The 23,021-nt window shown below is 43.3% G+C and overlaps 1 protein-coding gene across 1 annotated transcript in view; it reads left to right on the top strand.

Annotated features, from left to right (window-relative positions):
- The first annotated feature begins 1,113 nt into the window (after positions 1 to 1,113).
- JAZF1 (JAZF zinc finger 1) overlaps positions 1,114 to 23,021 on the top strand; it is a 307,976-nt gene continuing 286,068 nt past the window's right edge. Inside the window, exon 1 of the mRNA XM_081079665.1 lies at positions 1,114 to 1,400. Within this exon, the coding sequence (XP_080935791.1) occupies positions 1,286 to 1,400 (115 nt within the window). The 5' untranslated portion in view covers positions 1,114 to 1,285. The remainder of the gene's footprint in view (positions 1,401 to 23,021) is intronic.

Below are 23,021 nucleotides of genomic sequence, written 5' to 3' on the forward strand. Positions count from 1 at the left end.
TATTATTTCTCTATGTATCTGCACCAGAGAATAAGTGAAATTTGTCCAAAGAAAAATGCTAAATTCAGTATACCTGCATTAATTAAAAAATGTACTGTTGGATCATAAGCTGCTGAGAATGTAATGTTCCTTAGGCACTTGGAAAAGCTCTATTGGAGAATACATACTTAACAGGTAAAACTATGAGTGCAATTGGGGTGGGGGTGAGGACAATGAGGTAACTGATTCTTAGGAAAATGTTGGTTTTCAGGGAAACTAGCAAATTCAACGGAGGTGCTTAACTGGTCACCATTATGGTTTAAATGATCATAGGATGGTGCAGTCTTGATTGACTGGAGAATCTCTTCTCTTTTAAATGAAGAGTAGATATGTCCCTTGACCCTCTTTCCACTCCTAGCCTTAACCAACGCACCCCATCACGTCTGCTCCCAGGGAGACAATTCCCAGAGCTCAGATGGGATAGTGGGGGGGGGGGGCTGTAATCTGGGGAAATGAACTCATTGGAGGTCTTCGTTTTCCCAAAAGGAGCAGGGAATATAACAAATATGGTACATATGTAAAACATAGGGAAATGCACTTGACAATCAAGCACTCTATTTTGAAATTTAAATAAAGCTAAGATTTTCTTTTGGCCTAGAGGGAAACTTCATTAAAATCAATTAGTACAAACCTCCAGAGAATATGGACTTTCTCTTAAAAGAAGGTTTCGAGAGAAGGTGCACACAATTACCTTTCCTGGGTCCCCTATGAACGTCAGTGTCACACCTAGACAGGTGGCCAAGTGCAAACACATGTCCCTGAGAGGGGCCTGGGTAACTCCCCTAGTCCCCATCGCTGGATCCATGTGTAATTAATAGATGTGTATATATCAAGACTGTAACATACATAACTAAGGAGGCGCCAAACAGATTGCACGTATTATCAACTGCGAAAAGCAGGCCCAGCGAGATCAAGTTGGTGGCAGGCGCTCCCAGGTGAGGCCTCGGTCCAGGAGCAGAGGTTGGGCCGCACAGCTGTTGCCGCGAGCCGTGGTCCCTCCTCCCAGCTGCGGCGGCCTCCCCCCGCCCCCGCCGCTCCCGCCTCCCCTCTGCCTCCCGGTCTCTCCACGCTCTCCTTCCATCGCTCTCGCCCCCTCTCCCTCCGTCCCGTCCTCTCCGCTCCCCTCACCCCGCCTCTCTCCCCCTCCCCCAGCCCCTCCTCTCCTCACCCCACCCTACCTCCCTCCCTCCTCCCGCCCTCCCGGCGCTCGCAGAGTCGACACCAGGGGGGCTCTCGATGTAGCACCATGACAGGCATCGCCGCCGCCTCCTTCTTCTCCAATACCTGCCGATTCGGGAGCTGCGGACTCCACTTCCCCACCCTGGCCGACCTCATCGAGCACATCGAGGACAACCACATCGGTAAATGGCCCGGGGGTGGGCGGGGGTGCCCGGTGCGCGGAAACTCCTGCCCAGCAGAGAACCCCAGAATGGCCAGGGGTGGCCCGGAGGGAGGCAGGCTGCGGCGGGGCGGAGAGGGTGTGTGCGAGCCCGGCGCTCGGGGGCGGCGGGATGCGGAGGCGCGAGGTGCCTGGGGGGCGGGGAGCGGGGTGGGGGCGGGGAAGGGCGCCCCGAGGTGCGGCGGGCCGGCGGGCTGGGGGATCCCGCGGGGCGTGCGCGCCGGCTGCGCCGCGGCGGGGGCGGCGGGGGGACGGACCGGCGACCCCGAGATGCGGCGGCGGGGCCGGGCGCCGGAGGAGGGGGCGCCGGGCTGAGGGCGCGGCCCGGCGGCGGGCGCTGCGCGGGGGCGCGGAGTTACTTGGCCCGGGTGGTCCGCGCGGCCTGAGGCGCCGGGGAGGTGGGGGCGGGCGAGGCACGCCGCCCGCCGCTTCCGCCCGAGCTCGAGCTGTCAGGGCTCGGCGGCCGCTGCAGCCGCGGGGAGGGAGGCGCGGGGGGGCGGGGGTGGCTCCACCGCGGCAGCCATTCCGCTTCCTCCTCCCGCCGCCGCCGCCACTGCGTCCTGTCAGCGCCGGTTGCTAGGTGTGGTGCGTCGGGAGGGGGCCGGAGCCCGCGGGGGCGGGAGGAGGACCCGGGGCTCGCCGGCGCCCCCGGCCCGGCCTGGCGCGGACGCCGGGGCGCTGCGCGCTGAGGTCCCGACTGCACCCTTGGGCCGCGCCCAGCGCCCCGGGGCCGCGCCGCCCCCGAGGCCCGTGCGGCTGCGCCCGCAGGAGAGCCGTCCCCGGGGGCCCGCGGCCCGGCAGGGACACGCGCCCCGGCCGGGCGGTTTGCCTTCCAAACGGTGCTAGGCCCGAGGTGCGCCGGCTGCGCCCCGGTCGGCGTCGGCGGCCTGCGCGGTGCCCCGGGGTGGGGGACGCGCTGGCCGCGGGGGAGGGGGCGCCTGCAGGCCGTCCGCTGTCCCATCCTGCCCAGGACCCCGGGGCTTTTCAACAAGTCCTTTAATTCTCAGAAGTCCTTGCACGTATTTGCACACTCATATGCGAAGCTCCTGCGAGGGGTGGTGGTGGGTCGGGTTCCTCTGGCTCAGACGACCCAGCCACCTGCGGAAGGTGTGGCCGGCGCCCACGACTTGTCCGTCCTGCGTGGTCTGCAAGGTGAAGGTGACGCCCCAAAGAGGCTGTCTGAGCCAGAGAACCTGTAAATCGCCCCAGAAAGTCATTTCCAAATGCATGCAGCCGGTTCGGCCATGTGGATGCCGCTCACGTTTCTACAAAGTGGAGGGAATAAATCACGGCTGCTGTGGATTTATGCACAGCATAAAATGAGGCCGAGCCTTCTGCGCTCCTCTGCTTAGTGTAATGCTCTCTCTTTGCACACAGTGGGTGCTTGTGAAGCCTTGAATGCTAGTTTAAAATGGGACGTGAGGGGGCATGCAGAATGCGAAATACTCATTGAAAATGCCTACAGAAGTCTTGCAAAAGATAACCCTGATGAGGAATTGACCCGGTTTTGAAACTTGCAAAGTTTTAAAACATCCGTGTAATAGCTTCTGTCATCTATGATAAAGGGGTGACAGAAGAGCTAGGCAAATTTTGGTTGTCTTAAAAGCTGGAGTTTCATGGAGTAACAAATTTGCTGATTCATATCATGATTGAACAGTCATCACAAAAGGTGCTTACAGGGTAAATCAGATTTTTCATGATGGGTAGTTTAATACTAAAACCCCGGTATTGCAAAGTTCCAGTAGAAATATTGTTCAAGGTCCATTCCTTACTTTGAATAGCAAATAGAAAATGATAAATATAAATAATAAAATAAATATATATTATATAAATATATGAATAATATTTCCTGACCTAGGGAAGGCTGTCACTGCGTATCCCATTCACTCTGGCTAACAGTTATTTCAGGGTAAACTATAATTAACCTAAGGTGAGTAATAATTTTCCCACACTGCCGGCCTACTTAATTAGCTAGTTAAAAGAAAATATATTTATTATATTTTATATATAAAAGAAAATTATATTGTTAAAATGTGTTACAGATATCCTTGAGGATTTAGTTTGTAATCAATTAGATGATTTAAAACTATTGATGACTCACAAGAGCTTTTTAAGTTTGCAGAAATTGTCTTTAGTGTTGTGCAACCGTTTTTAAAGAGGGTTAAGTGTTCCATCAATTTTCTAAAACTCAACTTTTAAGTCACCCCGAAGGGCTAGTGTTTTTCTCTTAGTGAAAATATGAAAAATTAAGTTTATAATAATAGTTATGACTTAGGCAAACTGTGTAGCAAGGCTAAGAATGACTATACTTAATGTACTGGCAAACTTGATGGAAAGTAAATGTTAAAATGAACAAAGACTTTAAATCCCAGGGTGAAGAGACCATCTTAAACTGTTGTATACCTTGGCTGAGGAGAGGCCCCTTACTTTCAAAGATCAGCTCCACGTGCAGAAAGACATAAGAAGAATAAAAATAACCTAATTCAAAAAGAATTTAAAAACCTGATTAGTAGGCAGTGTCATATAAATACACTCTTGATGAAGAGACATGAATAAAAATATATCAGGCAAAGCATTTAGTGAAAGTTCTATTGTTAAGTGGTTTCTATTGTTTGTGGTTCATTCTATAAATTTTTGGAGACAGGTAGATGATTATTTTTAATGACTGACACTGATTTCATGTCCAAAGTTATCAAGTGGCCACAAATGGAAAGATGCATGAAAAGACTACTAAGAGGTATATATTAATATTATCTTTAATTTTTTTTCAAGGAGCTAGTTATTTAGCAGTCATAAGAGTATTAGAGATATGCTTAGGTGACATTGCCATCTTGGGGACCTTTCCTAGTTATTACCATTTCACACTAATCAAAATCTTTAAGCAGCAATGAAATGAAGATTTATGGAAATATGCCATGTTTCTTGCTTGATAGATTTTTCAAGGCCTTCAGTATACAAGGCCCATAGTTTTCCTTATAACTATTGTTTAGTTCAGGTTAATTAAGTGCGTTACATGTAGCTGACTCTGTTGTACATGTGTGTTTAGCTCTTTTCACCATTTTCCTGTACCCACAAAGAACAAGGATTTGGGGCTGTAGAGCCAAGGGAAGTGTGATTTTCACCATCCTTTGTTTTAGCTGTCTTCCTTCCTCTTGGAAGAGTGCTGCACCTGTGTTCCTGTTTTCTTCCTTGTTTGTCATCACTGGTCTAGTGCCGGAGCACCTGTCTCCGTTTACAGTCCCGCGTATCCCAGCTAAAACCCTTCGCACAACTTAAATTGTCTAGAAATCCTACAGCCCTACAACTGTGAAGTGTTCCTGCATCCAGCCTCCTTATCAATTCATTCATACCTGGCTCTGTTTCCCGAAAAAGGGAAAATCTGATCAGGATCTGTTTGCTTTTAACCTGTGAATAGATAACTTGAGTTTGTAGAAACAATCCTGACATGAATATCCTAAATAGGTGAAGTTAAACTGGTAACTAGGAATCAGAAACACCAAGAGCACTAAATTTAGCACTAAAGGTCATGTCACAGACTCATGATGGCTGCTCCTCCATCCTTACATCCCAGGGTTGTAGAATCTTTTGGCTTTTGGTCTCAGAGACAACTGTCTAATCATTCTTACCAGATTTGATAATTTGGTACATTTGTAAAAATGTCTCTGCATTTTGAATTTCCTTATGTAATAAGTACCTGTTTTGTACCAGGCACAGTTCTAGGCACTCGGTGTTTTTCGGTGAACAGAGACCGCAATCTTTGGGGGGAGTTTATGTGCTAGTGGTGGCAGATAGACAACAAACAATCAGCACCAGCAGTAAATCATAGAGTATGTCGGAAGGCAGTACGGAAAAGAGAAAGATGAGAGCAGCCTAAGGTGGATTGGGAGGAAGTGTTGAAATGTTTAATTGGTTGCCCAGGATAGGCCTCACTGAGAAGCTGGTAGGTGAACCAAAACCTTGGCAGAAGTGAGGGAGTTAGCCATGAGGGCATGCAGGCCGTGTGGAGGACCAGGCAGAGGGAACAGGCAGTGAGTGCAAAGGCCCGAAGGCAGGCTGCATCTCTTAAACCGCAACACGGAATCTAACCCAATTCTATTATTCTCGTGATGGTGTTAAACTAGAGGTCCTTAGAACTAACTCCTCCCAGATGTTAGGAGCCTCAGCTTTGCTGTTGTTGACTCAGGGCTTTCCTGCATGGGCCTCTTAGGAGATGGAGTGTTAGTGGCTAATAGTGGCCTGTTGGAGCTATGACTTGGTGATTCTCGACCTTCAATGTCAGCAGGTTTCTTGTGAGTCTCTACTTGTCGATTTCTTCATCTCCAAAACCCAAGTAATAAATCTATGCTGCTTCAGAGGGTAGATTTGTAAACCATCTGATTAATGAAGATAAAAGTCTTTGGAAAGCAAAATAAGGCAGTTACTATCAATAATCTAGAATTTGACTCCAGTGATAATTGGGTAAACATTTGCATTATCTTCTCAAAGAAGCATTGTAGCATACTAAATAGATGGGTGTACGATGTGTACTAACTAGGTCCATATCATCCCCACTTTATAGGTGAGTAAACTGAGGCACAGATAGCTTACATAACTTGCCTAAGTTTCCATGGCTTGTAAGTGTGAGCTGGAATTTGAATTTCAGGCAGGTACCCAGAGTTGGGCCTCTGCCAAATTGCCGAATAGATGACTAGTGGTACCATCTCTACTCCCCGTCCAGACACAATTAATCTCTGTTTCTTCCTTCAGAAAGTAACTGAACTCTTCAGATAAGGATCATCTGAGAGGCAGCATAGCGAACCCAGCCTACTTGGGTTAGAATATACACCTCTGCCGCTTGTCAGCTGTTTGTGCACAAATAGTTTAACCACACTGTGCCTCAGTTTCCTCCTCTGTATAATGAGGACAATAACAGCCCCTACCCCATAGAGTGCACGATGAGAATTAAGGGAGCTAATAAGTGTAAAGTACCCACCTACAATATTAAATTATCAACATCATCCAGTGTCTTGACATTTTGTGTATTTACTAAATAAGTATGTTTGGAATTCTTCTATCAAAGTCTACATTAGAGGTTAACAGAATGTGGGCTGTGTCCACCTTCTTGTGATGCTGTTTGGGGCATTTTCAAACTGAAATTTTCAGGGCCTTCCCTGGAAAGATTGAGAATAGGAAACAGGAGACCCTTTAACAGTCCAGCGCTGGGCTTGCAGCCTCTGACCATTTCTCTTCTGTGTGGCCAGAGGTACTTTAGACACTGGCAAAGGCCTTTGCCGCTGTGGATTGGAAAGTGGTATCCAGGCCAGTGGCTTCCAACATGGCCTTTCCTTGTGGCCTGTGTTTATTTAAAAAAAACCCAGGACTAAAAAGAGGCACTGTGCCTTGGGCTTGTGGGCACAATCCCACGAGGGCATTTCCTGTGGGGAGAAGGAATGACTGAATGAATAAATGAATGAATGAAAGGCTTGTCACTGCCTGGCCTGCTCTCTCCCTGCACCCTGTGGCTTGGCGGCAGGATGCCCATTACTCCCTCCCAGGGTTCACAAGAAGGTCCAGGTACAGAGTTGGGGAGTTTTAAGTGTGTGCATGGGTAGATGCGCACTTCTGCACACCCCTCACACACTGGGGTGGGGGTAACCCTAAATCTAAAACTTCATGACATTTTCCAAAACCTTCAGTAGTTTTTCCTTTTGCCCACTTCTCACCTGTAAACAGTTAACTCACCCTTTATGAAACATTGCAGGTGAACATCCTGTCTCAGAAGTTTCACAAGCTTCTGATTGTTTTCTTTTAGTGTGCGTGTTTTCTGATATGTGACTGAAACGTACAGGCAGAAAATCCCTGCCTGCAACTGACTGGGTTGACAGAAGCCTTCCATATCCTTTGGAAAATGTTTCCTTTAGAGTGCATATATTTTGGAGATATTTCCCATCTTGACAATTCTAGAAATGCAAACTGACAGCTGTTTTCAGAAAACCCGATTCTTCCTGTTGATGAATGAAGAAGCATCAAGGTGGGAGTCGGCTAATGACACTAGATGAGAGGGGCTTTCCTAGGACTGTTTGGAAGCCAAAGGCCTTGAGTGTTAGACTGAGGTCTGAGAGAGAGGACACGATCCTATCGACCCTCTTACAACTCCTCCCTTCTCCCCAGCTTTCGCTTTTAGGACAGAACCATACCCGACATGTCTTTATATTTCTGTCCCTGTCCCATCCTTACCCCTGATCTCAGATCTTGACAGTGCGGGCATATCATGGGCACCACTGAAGAAATTCTTGCTGGATTGCAGCTAATGCATTTTGTTTCATGATGAAGTAGTACATTTGTTCCATATTGACCTGGCTAAAATGTTGACTAGCAAATGTTGTTTATTTAGACTCTGAAAATCAGATACTGCAAGTGTCAGACATTTATATATTGGTTTTGAAAAATGCCTTTCATTTAATATGCTAAATCAGTTTAAAGAAGTTGTATTTTCCACTTGCAGTAAGCATTGAAATCCTGCATTAGTTGTCACCTATTTTTTTTATAAGCCAGCACAAGCAGGGGCCAGATTAACGTATATTCTCTTTAAGGATGAAGTCTTCTCCATAACTCTTGGTCCACTTTGGTAGGAGTCGGTGACTCTTCCTGGATCACTGACTACAGACTTTACCCAGCACCAGATGGCATTGGTGGTCTCCTAATGGTCAGAGTGGCCTTTGCCTGGCTCACCCAGTGGCCTCCTAAAGGAAGCCCTGTTTACTGTCTGCCGGGCTATAACGGTGACTTTCTCCTGAGATTGACCTCCTTGAAGGGACAAGATCTGGATACCATGCTTTTCACACGGAAAGACTCTATGTCATAGAATTGATATATATGTATATATACACATACTCATGCACGTAATGTATAGATAGATAAATGTATATATGCTTATGTACATTTATATGCATAAATATATGTAAGTAAAACTATAATACATATACATATGTAACATATAATATATTAATATATGTATATATACGTATGTATATATATACCACACACATGTATGTGTGTACATATATACATGCATGTATGTATATTGTGTGTATATAATACAAACATACATTTACGTTATGTATACATTCTCTCTTTCTGTGTGTGTCAAGATCACTAAGGATAGTAGGACTACCACACACGTTTTTGAGGATTTCCTATATGCTAGTACTTAAGACAGTACTTAAGTACTTAAGACAGTACTTCCTGTCTCCAAGGAATTGAAATTTATTTGGAGAGACCAGACATGTACAGACTGAGATAAATGATGAATAATCATAAGCACTACAGAGGCAGATTTATTGTGAAGCTGGTAAAGCCCCAGGGCCCGTCATTGTTTAATCCATGTTTTGCCATTTTTTTTATTTTTTATTACATTGCTAGGGTCCACCCAGCCCTTTCCAAGGTACTGGACGACCCCTACCGGTACCCACAGCAGTGCGTTCGTGGGATCATAACTTGTAAAATTGAAAAAGTAAGATTAATAGCAGTCAGTTAATATTTTCCTTTTCCATTCGGACTTCCCCTCTGTGCCATTTCTGCTTGGGTTCAGTGACATTGGAGTTGAGAGTATTTTTGAGCTACAGCTAAGGGAAAATGGATGGAGGACACCTTTAGTTTGGGTTTAGTGGGATATGTTTATACGGTTTGCAGTTATCTCTGTATCTAGTTAAGTGATTCCTAGCCCATCCTAATGTGGGAATCACTTCCCAGGAACACCATCCACTATGCCGGCTCACCTGGGGTCCTTAAACACAGGGCAGGGTCAGAGGTAGTATAGCATCATGAATGTGTACTATGGCATCTGCCAATAGGAATTGGTTTGAAATGTATGGAGCCAGAAGCTAGTCTGGAAAATTCTTCTACTTGCTAGATGTGTAACATTGTAAATAGAGGGTTCAGTTCTATCTAAGTGTGTTTAATATGGACGTTCCTTCTGTTCAGAATATACTCAATGCATATATACATTTGTAAACCTGCCATTTTTAAATGAGAATTCTGTGTTTAAGTTTCTTGCTCATTTCATACACACACACACACACACACACACACACACACACAATCTGACAGAAAACTGGTTAATGAATGTCTTCAACACAGAATATTTGAAGTTAGTCAATGCATAAGAAAGCTTGTAATGCCCTGAATTCTTATGATTCGTATATGAAAGAAAATTAATAGCGGTATTTACAAATTTGACAACAATCCTAAAAATTTATATGGCATTACCAATACAGAGCTGTGAGACAGAAAATAGCTTTTCTGGGGCTGGCCCGGTGGCTCAGATGGTTAGAGCTCCATTCTCCTAACTCCAAAGGCTGCGGGTTCGATTCCCACATGGGCCAGTGGGCTCTCAACCACAAGGTTACCAGTTCAATTCCTCGAGTCCCACAAGGGATGGTGGGCTGTGCCCCCTGCAACTAAGATTGAACACAGCACCTTGAGCTGAGCTGCTGCTGAGCTCCCGAATGGCTCAGTTGGTTGAAGCACGTCCTCTCAACCACAAAGTTGCCAGTTCTATTCCTCGAGTCCCGTGAGGGATGGTGGGCTGCAACTAGCAAGGGCAACTGGACCTGAACCTGAGCTGCGCCCTCCACAACTAAGACTGAAAGGACAACAACTTGACTTGGAAAAACGTCCTGGAAGTACACACTGTTCCCCAATAAAGTCCTGTTCCCCTTCCCCAATAAAATCTTTAAAAAAGAAAATAGCTTTTCTGAATTATCAATAATTAAATATAAATTTCAATCATCCACACTTGAGAAAGGACTGGTTTATCTTTGCACATTATAGAAAATATTAATATAAGTCATTGTCATATGAGAAGTAATCAGAGTGTGCAGCCCAACAGAAGTGTTTATAGTAAAATCCCATAGTAAAATCTCAGGCCTTGAGAAGGGACTGATTTATCTGTGGTGTGTGAGGTGGTTAATGAATTCACGTACTTGGTTCTTTTTCCAGATTTGATTTTGTATAGTTTGGTAATGTCAACTTTTAAGTTTTTGTATTTGGTATGATTTCTTAATCTAAATAAATCACTTTTATAAGCATCTTGTATTTGTAATGTTGCATTTATTTTTCCCATAAAGAAGCTCTAAAGCTGCAGGGTTCACAATACTTGGGTCCATTTCTTGGTACCGATAAGGGAGTCATTACTAGGTGCCAGAGGCTGTTCAGAACAACTTTCATACCCTATTTAATTTACCCTCACTGCAAACCTATGAAGTAAATATTACCCCATCCTAGAAGTACATCCAGTTTGGAGGTAAATATGCCACTATATTAGTTAAATACCTTATCTAGTGAAATATGAAGTAGAATGTTCCTTTTGATAAGATTGTAAAACAAATATTTGCCTTCAGGGCAGAAAGCCTCTTCTCCCTGAGAAGATAGCATCTTTCTAATTGGTCCTCCCCTCTGACCTGTAGCGTGTACCCACCTCTCTGCCAGAGTTGCGAGCATCAGGCTTCAGAGTAACCACCTATACTTTGCATCCCCGAGAAACGCAGCCCCTTTCTGGAGGATGGGGCCTTGTGATCTTCCTAGCCTCTTCCTCAAGGAGTGTTTTCAGAAATGACATGAAAATAAAAATCGAGAAGTGCTTTGGGGCTGTGAAAAGAACAAGTTACAAAGATAACTTTGGATAGTGAAAAACATACCTTTGCATATATGCATATCTTCTGGAGGTATGCATATATGAGGAATGATACATTTATGTATTTATGTGTATAGGTTCATGGTCTACACACAGATACCAGTTACGCAGTTAGTCTTGGGTAGTTTATATTAAGGGAATTTGAAGAAGACTTTTTTTTTAAGATTTGAAAAGGAAATCCATGTCTTGGGAATTTATTTTTATACTTGGAAATTTTTTTTAAAATTTTTTTTATTGGGTGTGTTTTTCCAGGGCCCATCAGCTCTAGGTCGTTGTCCTTCAATCTAGTTGTGGAGGGCGCAGCTCAGCTCCAAGTCCAGTCGCCGTTCTCAATCTTTAGTTGCAGTTTTCACAGCCCACCATCCCATGCGGGAATTGAACCACCAACCTTGTTGTTGAGAGCTCGCCCTCTAACCAACTGAGCCATCCGGCTGCTCCTATACTTGGAAATTGAATTTGGTTAGTCCTTTCCCAGGTGGAGAACATTATGAAGCTTAGTCAAGTCATTTCTTGTCTTACCTACGATATTTGGTTGCCTAGAACATTCTAGGGCTTAAACAGTGCTAGGAGAAAAGTTTATCTAGGTTCCTACCACCTCTTTGCCAGGGGTTTTTAGTATAAAGCAGGCAGGGGTTTGGGGGTGGGGAGAAGCTTGGATTGTGAAGCTACGGAACTGGATTTTGAATCTTGGTTGCACTACCTTTTAACTTTTCAAACTTGGACAGTTTTGACAATCTCCTTTTTTGTACAAAATAGTCACAATAGCTACTGTTTAAGTACCTACTAGTGAGGCACTAGCCAGTTGCTTTATGTGCATTGCTTCAGAGCACAGTATTAGTCCCATTTGATACAGGACATGGACCAAGACAGACACAAATAACCTGGCCCGAAGTACGCAGCCAATGAAATGCCCGAGAGCAAGGGGTAGGCTTTGCTCTCAGGTGTCACCTATACCTTAGCACCTGCTCTTTAGAGCCTAAGTTGTGACCCTCTATGAGATGTTTGCATTTTAATAGAAGGCTCTTGTGTACCTAAGTGTTTTTGACATACAGAAAGGCTGGATTTTCAAAGGGAGCAATTTGGATGATGGGAGAGATACTTTGATGCTTGCCTACTGGTAGAAATAGAAATGTTTCCAGACTTGTGAAGAAAATGTATAAATAGGCTGGGAGGGGGTCCATGATCATCATAATAACAAAAATGAAAGCGATAATTTGGCAATTCTAAAATGGTTTTGATTACTGAATCTGCTAAAGGTGCTAACCAGTTTTCTTTCTCTCCCTGATATTTATTTACGGGGGTGGGGGGAACTCCTGACAAACACAATACCTAACACTATGCACACTTATAAACTTCTCTTTTATTTTAGATTTTCAAAATTAAAATAATGGCATTATGTCCATTGTTTAAAAAATTTGCCTGGATCAGTGATACCTAACAGAACCCAGCTATAAACATTGTGAATCAAGAGCCAAAATGCTGGTTGTTTTGGGCACAGGTCTCGAGCGCTCCCTGCCAGACACGCCCCTGGTGTCTCTCCCAGAGACGTCAGACCATATGACTCCATCACCAGACCTTCACGAGCTGTGGCCGGAGCACATCTGGGCTTAAAATCGAAGCACCCTTTTTCTTACCTAACTCATTCAGTGCAAGTCTCTTGAATGCTAATTTAGCTATCTCATTCTCAATACATGGTGTAATTATGTGAGTAATGGCCAGAGCAGGGGAATCTGTAGAGATGTATTTGTACAGGTTACTATTAAGTAAACTGAACCCCATGGTAAGAAGCATAAAGTATGCCCATGTTTCCTCAGGTATCAACATTAAATAAAGGAAATGGGGTTTTTGAAGTTTCTTTATAAACTCAAGCTTTAAGTACATAGTCCAGAAAGCGTTCACCTCAAAAATTCCAGATGAACTTTTCTAGGTGGACTGTGGACTAAAATTCCCCTTCAGGACCTAGCAAATGTCACAGGTGTTTCACAGGCCCAAGTAATCTATAGGTAGTTTAGATTTTAGATCTTTACCAAGTCGATATTTTGCTGGGGTATTTCTGACATTAGACGTCTGGAGTTTGGCACCAACTCGACCCAATGGTTGACAACGTGTGATTTAAACTCATGTGTCTCAGTGTTCTGCCCAAGATGGAAACTCCCTTTTGGCTTCACGTCTGTCTGCACTTCCAGGGGCCCACACCAAAATATCTGCTGTTAAAAACGCAACCATCAACAAAAAAATTTGGTTCAGAGATGTTATATGTGCATTTCACTTCAGGTGTTGGAATAAAGTAATAATATTTCGTCAAAACCTGGGAAGATGATAGCGTCTTAAGTGTTTATGGAATGTGCCTTGTAATGTAATGAGAATTATTCTTATCTATGGCTTATGGAAATCAGTCTTACTGATTTATAAGTCACTGTACTCGTATGTCAGTAGATTTACATCAGTAGTTTTCAACTTGGGTCGCCATCAGAATCACTTGGGTGAACTTGGAAAAATAAGGATGCCTGGTCCCCACCCTCAGAGCTCATGATGTGACTGACCAGGGATGGCCAGTCTGTGTTTTTAACATTTCAAAGTTGATTCTAATGTGTTGTCTGGATTGGGAACTCTTTGGTTTACACTAATGAAATAATTGTCATTGTAAGGATTTATGGAGTTTTAAAAAGGAATCAAACTTTTAAAGGGGTATGACCCTTTTTTCTTTTCCCTACTCTATATAGTTTTTAGTTTTACAGGAGGCAGTGTTTATTTTAATACAGAGCAAGTTTGAAGATGTGATAATATCTCAGGTACATAGCAGAGCAGAAATGCTCAAACCGGAGAGCCTGTGGCCTAAGCATTTCAAACTCAACTGCCCTCAGGACACAGTGTCTGAGTAAAGTGACCAAGTTCAATGTAATTGGGCACGGTGCAGACTCTGGGAAACTGGAGAGCCCTTGCTTCTCTTAGAAAGGCAGGTACTGCTGGACATTAATGAATGCCAACTATAATTTTATATATATAATGTGATGGTTCGGTGTGGGGTCGGAGGGATGGTGGATGGGGGGAGGGGGGTTCACAGTGTGAGGGATATGGATGATGAACGTCTAAGTATTACCTTGTTTTGTACACCTGAAACTAATAAATAAATAAATTTATGAAAAAAAAAAAAAAAAAAAAAGAAAGGCAGGTACTGTTCATCTCTAGCCCGGTGTTGCCGTGTTAGAATACAGGCCCCTTGTCGCAGATCCTTTATTAGTGTTATTATTTGAGAGAAAAGCTAGAAATTAAGATTTTTATGTGAAATCTATCTTTCAATATTTGCAACTAATACAGATGGTTTTAAAATATTGTTCAAGAAAACCACTCCACCTGATCCCTGTATTTAATAAGAGATATGAATGACAGGCCGTGTGTTTTAATGGACTACATATGAATGTTGAGATGTAAACTTTGAAGGCTATTGTTTCCAACAAGGAAGTTATATAAACTACAGAGGTGTAATGGAAAGAATGGTAGCTTATAGTTTTGTTTTTTAAATTTCCATTTCTTTTTATGAAATGGTTAACTAACTGGTTTTTTGTTGTTTGTTTGTTTTTGGAGGGCGCAGCTCACAGTGGCCCATACGGGGATCAAACCGGCAACCTTGGTGTTACCAGCACCACATTCTAACCAACTGAGCTAACCGGGCACCCCCTGATTTTTAGTAAGAAAACTTTGCGATTTAAAATTTTTCTTTTATACTAAATTCTGAAAAATGAACCTTCATCCTAAAAGTGTATTAAGATCATCATCCATTGCATTTCTCTTCCCTGGAGATAAAGCAGGACCATTCAGAAACTGTCCTGAGTGTTTGCATCATGGCAAAAAACCCCATAAAACCCAAAAAACTTTTGCAGATGTTTGAGCCTTGTATCACTGAAAAACCACAGGGAAACTTAGAGATAGACGACCAGTCCAATGAGCTAATTCCGGAGATGAAGAAGCAAGGTGATTGCAAGTCATGAGTGAGCGAGAGTGCTTGGCCAAGAGAAGTTGAGAGAACAGCAGTGAGCAATGGTTCAGCTTGTGGCTCCTGGAGCCAACTTGCCCCGCTTGGGATCTTGGCTTTGCTCCTTCTGTCAAGGTATAGGGCCTCTCTTTGCCTCATTTCTTCATCTCTAAAATGGGAGTAATAGTATGGATCTCAAGGTTCAGTGAGATAGCATATATATTCGGTGTGTTAGTGGTTGGAATTCTGGTGAATTCTGAAGAAAAGCAATCTCCAGACAGTTAGTTCCCTTCTTTGCCTTATGGAGGAAATGGAGAAATTTCTTTTCTTCAGAATTCACCAGAATTTGCCGTGGAGTGGGGAGGGCTGCTGCCTCGTGTCCTGCTGCCTCGTGTCCTGCTGGCTCTGTGACCTTGGCCACGTCATTTATCACAGAGTGTTGTTAAGTGCAAACATGCCCGTAAAGGACCTGGCAACTAGAAGCACACCATAGATGTGAGGGTATCATCTTCTTGCACCCATGATGATGCTACCTCTGCCACCCCCCTCAGATTCTTTTGTCCTCTTTGTGTTTCCATAATATGATGGGAGAAGAAGAATCAAAATAACCTTCTGCACTTCTGTTTTTTGTTAAGCGTTTTTACTTTGAGATGTTTGGTGAAATTCGATTTCCCTGGTAGGGTTTTGGTTTGTGTTTGTATAAGTCATACTGAGTGGTCGTAGGAATCCATGAGCTGTTAAAACATTCCACACACAAATTCTTGCTGTTTCAAAATATACCAGCCTTAATTTAGCATTGTTTATCCAGATTTAAGTTTTTGAGACGTTAGATCATGTGATTAGAAAAATGACTTCCATATTTGATAATATAATTTTCTATTTGGGAGAAAAGGTATTTTAAGAGTCTAGAGAGGTTTATTAAACTATATAAACAGAAAACATAATTTTTTCATGTTGTATCAACTAAGCAATGGAAAAACAGATGCTTTTGTATGTATTGTTTGTAATGGTTTATTGTGAATCATTCAAATGTATTTGTGGGGCTTTTGTGAAAAAAATCCAGGAACATGACTGTAGGATTCTCATAAAAGTCCATTTTCTCCTTGTTAAGTGGCTGTGTATCTCTTTAATCATACTCCTTGAAATGTCACATACTCAAATGCTAGAAGCTTCTCAGGAAAGTCCCAGGCTAGGCCTTGTTCTAGGCCTTGTTTTAGAAATTTGAGTGGCATTAGTGGAGTTGTTTACTGATTGTAGGAGTATTTAAAATACTTTATTCCTAAATGGTATTTGACAATGATTGAAATCATTTTCAGTCCTGTAGCATAGTTTTCCCCTTTAAAGAGTATGCCGGGATCCAATACATAAGCTGATCCAGGCTCGTGTGACTTCTCAACAGTTAAATAAAGAAATGGTTTTCTACTCTTTCATCACTAAGGGCCCCTTTGGTTTTTTTTTTCCTTCTCCCTCCCCATGGATTCTGTATCTTGAAAGATTTTTGTCTAACAAACAATCTGATTTAATAAGTAATTAAACGCTTTGTTTTTCTGTTGTTTTTTTTTTTCATGCAGCAACATCTAAAACTCCCGATTTTTATATTTAGTAAATATTTTTGAGTGCCCACTCTGCAGGCCCTATCTAGGAGCCGGGGGATACAACAGTGAATCACACACTTCAAGTCCGTGCTCATGGGAGAAGCAGACAAAACACAAATACATACGATCATTTGAAATTGTCATAACGCTGTGAAGAAAAATAGAGTGAGTCAGGAGGCAGAGGTTGAGAGGCCCATTTGAGATTACGGAGTCTGGGATGGCCTCTTTGAGAAGGAGGCGTCTCGGAAGGGACCCATATGAAGTAGGGGAATGAGCGAGCCATTCGCGTGTCTGTTCCAGGCAGAGGGACCGGCAAAGGCAAAGGTTCTGAGCAGGAGTGTCTGGCGTGCTTAAGAAGCAGCAAGGAGGCTGCTATGGTGGGACAGAGGGAGTGAGGAGGAGAGTGGCCGGGGATTCCACAGCAGCAGTGGTCATGGGCCTGCACATGTAGACCTGTGTGTCAGCCAGTGTCAGCTAAAGAAGTAGAAATAATACCACCCCCAAAAGACGTGGAATGTTGTGCTGCTTTATAATGGCTATAGTTTCCACTATGCTTTTTGTAACATTCAGATAGCTCAAGGACACCACAACCACCCTCAAAGCCTTGTGGAGATCTGGGAAACCCTGATTGATCTCTAGATCTCTTGAAATCTAGTTTGCTGTTTGTTCAATCATGAAAGCCCTGTTTATATTTTGAAATCTATCTTGAAACACAAATTGTTGACTAACATAATTCATTTGACGGACATAATTCATTTAGTGTTTGCTGTTTTATTTTGGAGTGGGAGTGAAAATAAGGATTATCAATCATCATGGTGCATGAAAAATATTTGGTGCAGTTTCTAAACTCTGGAAATCTATAGATTTCTTAGAAATTTTTCTTCAGGAGCTTTGTGAAATCTTGCATAGATTTTAGTGGACATGAGTGTTGGGAGAAGGGGAGGAAAAGGAAGCGGGAGAAGAGAGAATGGTCTTAAAGTGGTAACTTAAACATATTGACAGAAGGACAGAAAGTTTACTGAGGGAGAGTATATGAGCCTGAATGTATTTTTTCACTATCAGCACCTTTTTTTACTTGGAAAGGTAGTATTTCGTGTAGCTCGTCCATGAAAAATAGATACTGGTTTGTCTTCTACATCTGCACCTTAAGGGGAGAGGTTAGTATAAACATTTCTCTGTCAAGGTGAACTTTTGTTTGTATTGAGGGCATATGAACCCGTTCTCCGTATTCTAATCTGCCACTATTTTTGTTCACGTAATTGAGAAATGGTACATGTGTTTGGGGTGAATGAATGTGCAGTTAATGAAACTCAAGGGAAAAATCAAAGAGTGTGAGGTACTCAGAAAAATAACATGTATTTGTACCTGTAATTTAGCCTTTCCAAATAATATAAAATGATGCATTAGTCAACTGCTGTCACAGTAATGCAGCATAACAAACTATCCCAAAACTCAGTGGCTTTCCACAATAAACACTTATTCTCATGCTCTCTGGTGTACAGGGTGACTCTGGCTGATGGAAGCTGGATTCAGCTAGGTGGCTCTGTTTCAGGCTGCTGGTCAGCTGATCTACTGTGGGTTGGGCACAAGTCATCTGACGTGTGTTCATTCTGAGGACCAGGCTGAAGGTCCTGAAGTAGCTACTAGGGGTATATTTTTCTCCCGGTGGACCACTGGAGCACAAGTGGAAACTTAAGGCCTCTATCCATATCTTGTCCATGACATCCCTTTGGCCAAATCAGGTCACATGGCCAAGCACAGGGTTGATAGGGCAAGGAAACGTATTTCTTCCTAGGGGAAAGGGGGAGAGATGTGCGTGAACCATAACCCATTAGGACAGATACCATTTATCAGAAATAGAAAAAGTCCAAACGGATTTGAAATTTAGTAAAGAGATATAAAATTCCCCTAAAGTGATCAGAATACTGTAGAAACATGAGGTTGCTGTCCCTGCAACCTCCCAGAGAACTTGGGAGGCATACATTGGGACTCCCCAGTGAGCAATTAGAATAAGCATTTCACACAGGGAAATTAAGACTTAAGAAGGGAAAAAGCAAGTCAATGATTTCTGCTTAGCTACAAAGAACAGGGAATCTGCATCTCTGGTTAGGGGTGACCTGGTTTCCATTCTGAGGTTATTGAAGAACTCAAAGGCTTTGATTGGGGTTTCCCAGTGCTCTGTGTATGCCTTCTAAGTCCCTGAGCAATTTGGCATGGCTGAGAAGGAAGGGGAGGACCCTTCCTGTGATGCTTTTTCCCAGCACAGAGAGAGCTTCCGAAAAGCTTTGGGGCTGCTTTGCCAGGTGGATCTCTTTCCCCCCAGGTCTGAGCCAGTGTCACAGAGGATGGAAAAGAGTTGACCCACCTGTCGGGAACCTTTTTCCCCCAGTCTCCCACTGTACGTCACACTTTCTGGTGACTGAGGTTCGAGAGTTCTGGTTGGGCTACTCTGAGACTTTAGACAACTTACTAATGTATAATTTTATCGTTTGCAAAATGAGAAATGTATCTGTCATATAGAGCTATTATGAGGGTTAAGTAAGAGGCAAATCCTAGCACAGTGCTTGGCACCTATTAAACATTTAGTAACTATGAACTGATCAATGCTTTTATTATTACCTGTTATAACAGGTACTACAGACAGCATTCCATTATTGTTATTCCATTGTTTCTATTTCTCCTCTATATTGTGAGCCTCCAAAAGGCATGAGTCATGACTCTGTGTTTCATCTCTGTGTCCCCATTCTGTAATAGCACTAAGTTTATGATATAGGGACTTACACCAATATCCACTGAATTATATCCAGACATGTATCCTCTATCATGAAGCCTTCAGTTCCAAGGACCAGATTAAGTTGCTCTTAAAAATAGATTTAGCTGTTCTTTTTTCAAGTTCATATTTTGCTTGAAATAAAGATTTCTGAAGCCTTGAAGGAATTTAAAGGATTTGAGTTAGTTCGATGCTTTCCCTTTAATCAGAGATTTTCTGCACATTTGAGGAAGGCCTATCTTCTTTCTGTTACATCAGATGAGTTGGAAAAAGGACAGGAGCTAATTTTCCCATGTGTCTACAAGATTTGAAGGGCATTTAAAGAATGTTTTGTGCTAATAGTCTTCTAATGTCCACGCTTTGAGTTGCCTCTCAGATTGTGGTTGTAATCTTACCATCAGTTTGTTTAAAGGTATTGTAAAGTTTTTGCTAAGTCACTGCTCCCAAGGAGTAGTCACTGTAGGATAAAGGACTTGGCTATTATACCAAACAGGCCCAACATTATATAGATTAAAGGTCCAAGAAGTTTATTTCTCTTTCACATAAGGATCCATGGTGGGTAGGCAGGCTGCTTGGCTCCATGCAGTCATTCAGAGCTTCAGGCTTCTTCCATCTTATTTCTCCGCTCTCCCACATTCTACTTCTCTTCTGTATGGTAAAATCTGGATTCTCTGGGGTCCTTCCCTGAGGATGAACCTTTGTATTCATCATGCAGAAAAGGAAAGAGTGTGGAGGAGTGCACATACAATGTGTTGTGGCCCAGGCCTTTAAGAGTAACCAGTCACTTCCACTCTTATTCCTTTGGTGAGAACTTAATTGCATGGCGACATGTAGCTACAAGGTGGTGGCATGTGAAGCCCTAGCAGGGCCTGACTACACTTCTGTTACTTTGGAGGAAGGGAGGGCCTGATCTGGGGGGACAAGTTCCTGCTCTGGACCAACAAGTCTGCTTTTGAGAATTTTTGCCTTTCTGTTGAATAGTTAATGTGTAGTCTAGTGGTTTAAGGGGGGAAAGAGTGGGTAGTTATAATGATAATAGGATTTGTAATTTATTGAGCTCCATCTATGGGTTAGGGACTATTAAACACAACTGAAGGCGTTATCTCATTTGACCCTCTCAGAAAAGTTGTGAGGGTGGTTCTGTTATTATCTGCATTTTATAGGTCAAGACACTGAGCCTTAAGGAGGGTCAGTAACCTTGTCAAGATTATACAGCCAGGCATGCTTGACTCCAAAGGTTTCACCATATTGCCCTGGGAACAGTGAAATTCCTGAGGAATAAAGGATAGTTATATACTGCTTCTCATTCTGGTGTCTGCAGCTAGTCAGCAGCAAAGGCTATCAGGAAAAGCAGTGGGTTCTCTGGAAATAATTCAAGCAGAGACTGTATTAACCTCTGTTAGGGATGCCACAGAGGGATTTCCTGCTTTGCACTGAGGGCCATGTGACTTCCGTGATTCTCTGTGAAGGTCCAGTGCCCTGCTTCGTGCATTCCAGTTTCTGCATGTCACCCATGACCCCTCATTCCTTTGATAGTGGTGAAGTCCCATCAGCACACACATTTTGTACTTCCTTGGTAATGAGGAGGTAACAAGAGGGTCAGTAGTTGAGACTGGGATTCCAGTGTGATCTTGACTGGTCACTTCAATGTTGAGTCTCCATTTCTTGGGGAGTGGACTATATGAAATCCAGCTTAATGACTCGTTTCCCAGGAGTGCTTCTTGAGGTTCTGGATTTCTATAGAACTCCCAGTAGTTTTCTTCTCCTACAGATAGCGTTTTTTGGTAAACCTACAGATTAAAGGATTTTTTCAAGGTGAAAAAAAGTGAAAACCAAAAGACTGATTGTAGTGATAATGGTTAATATTTGTTGAATGCCTACAGTATACGAGGCATTGTTATTGTTCTGAATGCTTTCCATGAATTAATTTACCTCTAGGGCACACCTATTATTATTTCCAATTTACAGACGAGGACGCTGAGTCCACAGAGTGGTTAAAAAGCTTGCTCATTGCCATTCTGTAGTCAGAATTCAAACTTGGGCTTTGCGATCCCGAGCTACACGCCGCTGTAGGAATGGACGATTTCTGACGCTTCTCCCAGATCTAAAAGTGCTGTGGTAGTTCTATGCCTATTGTCGCGTACAGACGGCTCAGGAACTTTTCTTCTCCAGGAAAGACTCCCGACCAATTTCCTATCTCCATCTTGACAGTTAGAAGCTGAGTGCAAGTCAGAAAGATGTGTATCTCGCTGACAATGTCAGAAATCCTGGAATCTTTTCATTATCACCTGATGCAGCATGAGGTCCTGTTACACTGACGTTTCTGACGGTGAAGCTGCTTTGATAAATATGCTGAAGCCTTCCTAAAACACAGCTGGGCCTGGGCCTGGGCGTCATGAACAGGGGCCACCTTCTCGTGAGATGCTTTTGGTATGCAAGGAATGACTTCCTGGGATGAATCAAAAATGATACTTTGGCTAATCGTACTTTTAAGGGCTTCTTAGAATCACATAACTTTATAGCAGAAGGAACCTTTGAGAACATCTAACCCAACAGCCTGTTTTCACACAGTCTCACCTATCAGGTGCCTGTACGGTTCTAAATGCTGGGGCCACAGCAGTGAACAAAACCTCTGCTCTCGTGGAGCGTACATTCTAGATAGGGACCCTGAATAAACTACAACAACAGCGTCACGTTAGGTAGTGGTCAGTGCTGACAAGAAAAGTAAAGCAGGATGAGAGGACAGAGAATGGCAGTGGGAGTTGGGTCTGTACTATGTTTTAGATGCAGTGTTTAGGTAAATCTGTGTCTCTCAAGGCTTTTTTCATTAAGTCCCTCCCCAGGAACTATGTCAGACCTTGTCTCCCGTTCCCCCAACATGTGAAGTTTTAATACCCCAGAGACACTATGGGTTTACGTCCTGTATGTATATTTGCGCTTTATATATAAAAAAAGTGAGATTCCCCATCTCCACCCAGAACCAGCTCTCACCTACCTTGAAGGCAAGTATCACCCTGTTGTTAAGTTCTGGTTTTTGCTATTGTGAACAAAATTGAAGTAGCTGCTTTTAAAAGATCACAATCTAATCTAAGAGAACTTTTTCATTCAAAGAACTTTATTTTCTAAAGATGCTTTTATGTATGAGGAGTATCATGGCTTTGGGTAAAAATTTAAAAATATTGTTTAGGCATTAGGAGTCAAGTCTGAGACTCTAGACTCCCAGCTTTTATGCAATATCCAGTCTCACGGGATATATGTACACACACTAAGAAGGATTAAATTCGTGAAGAGTAACTGACTCTTACTGCAACTGGTGAGGTGTCGGACAACTGAGACTCTCTGGCCACTGTCATTTGTGAGGAGGCCGCTGCAGTCTCCTAACGGGCCTCCATCACGCCTCGACCCCCTAAAGCTAGTAGTCCTCTGCAGCAGCAAGAGGGATCTTTCAGAAATGTCAATCCTATCAAGCCATTCTGCTTACCAGCCTTCCCATTCCAACAAGAAAAACCCCAAATGCTGTATGATGCCTTACCAGTCTCAGCACCTCTCACCCCTCAGCCCACCTGCACACC

Source organism: Rhinolophus hipposideros, assembly GCF_964194185.1.
Source record: "Rhinolophus hipposideros genome assembly, chromosome: 18".
Classification (NCBI taxonomy): domain Eukaryota; kingdom Metazoa; phylum Chordata; class Mammalia; order Chiroptera; family Rhinolophidae; genus Rhinolophus; species Rhinolophus hipposideros.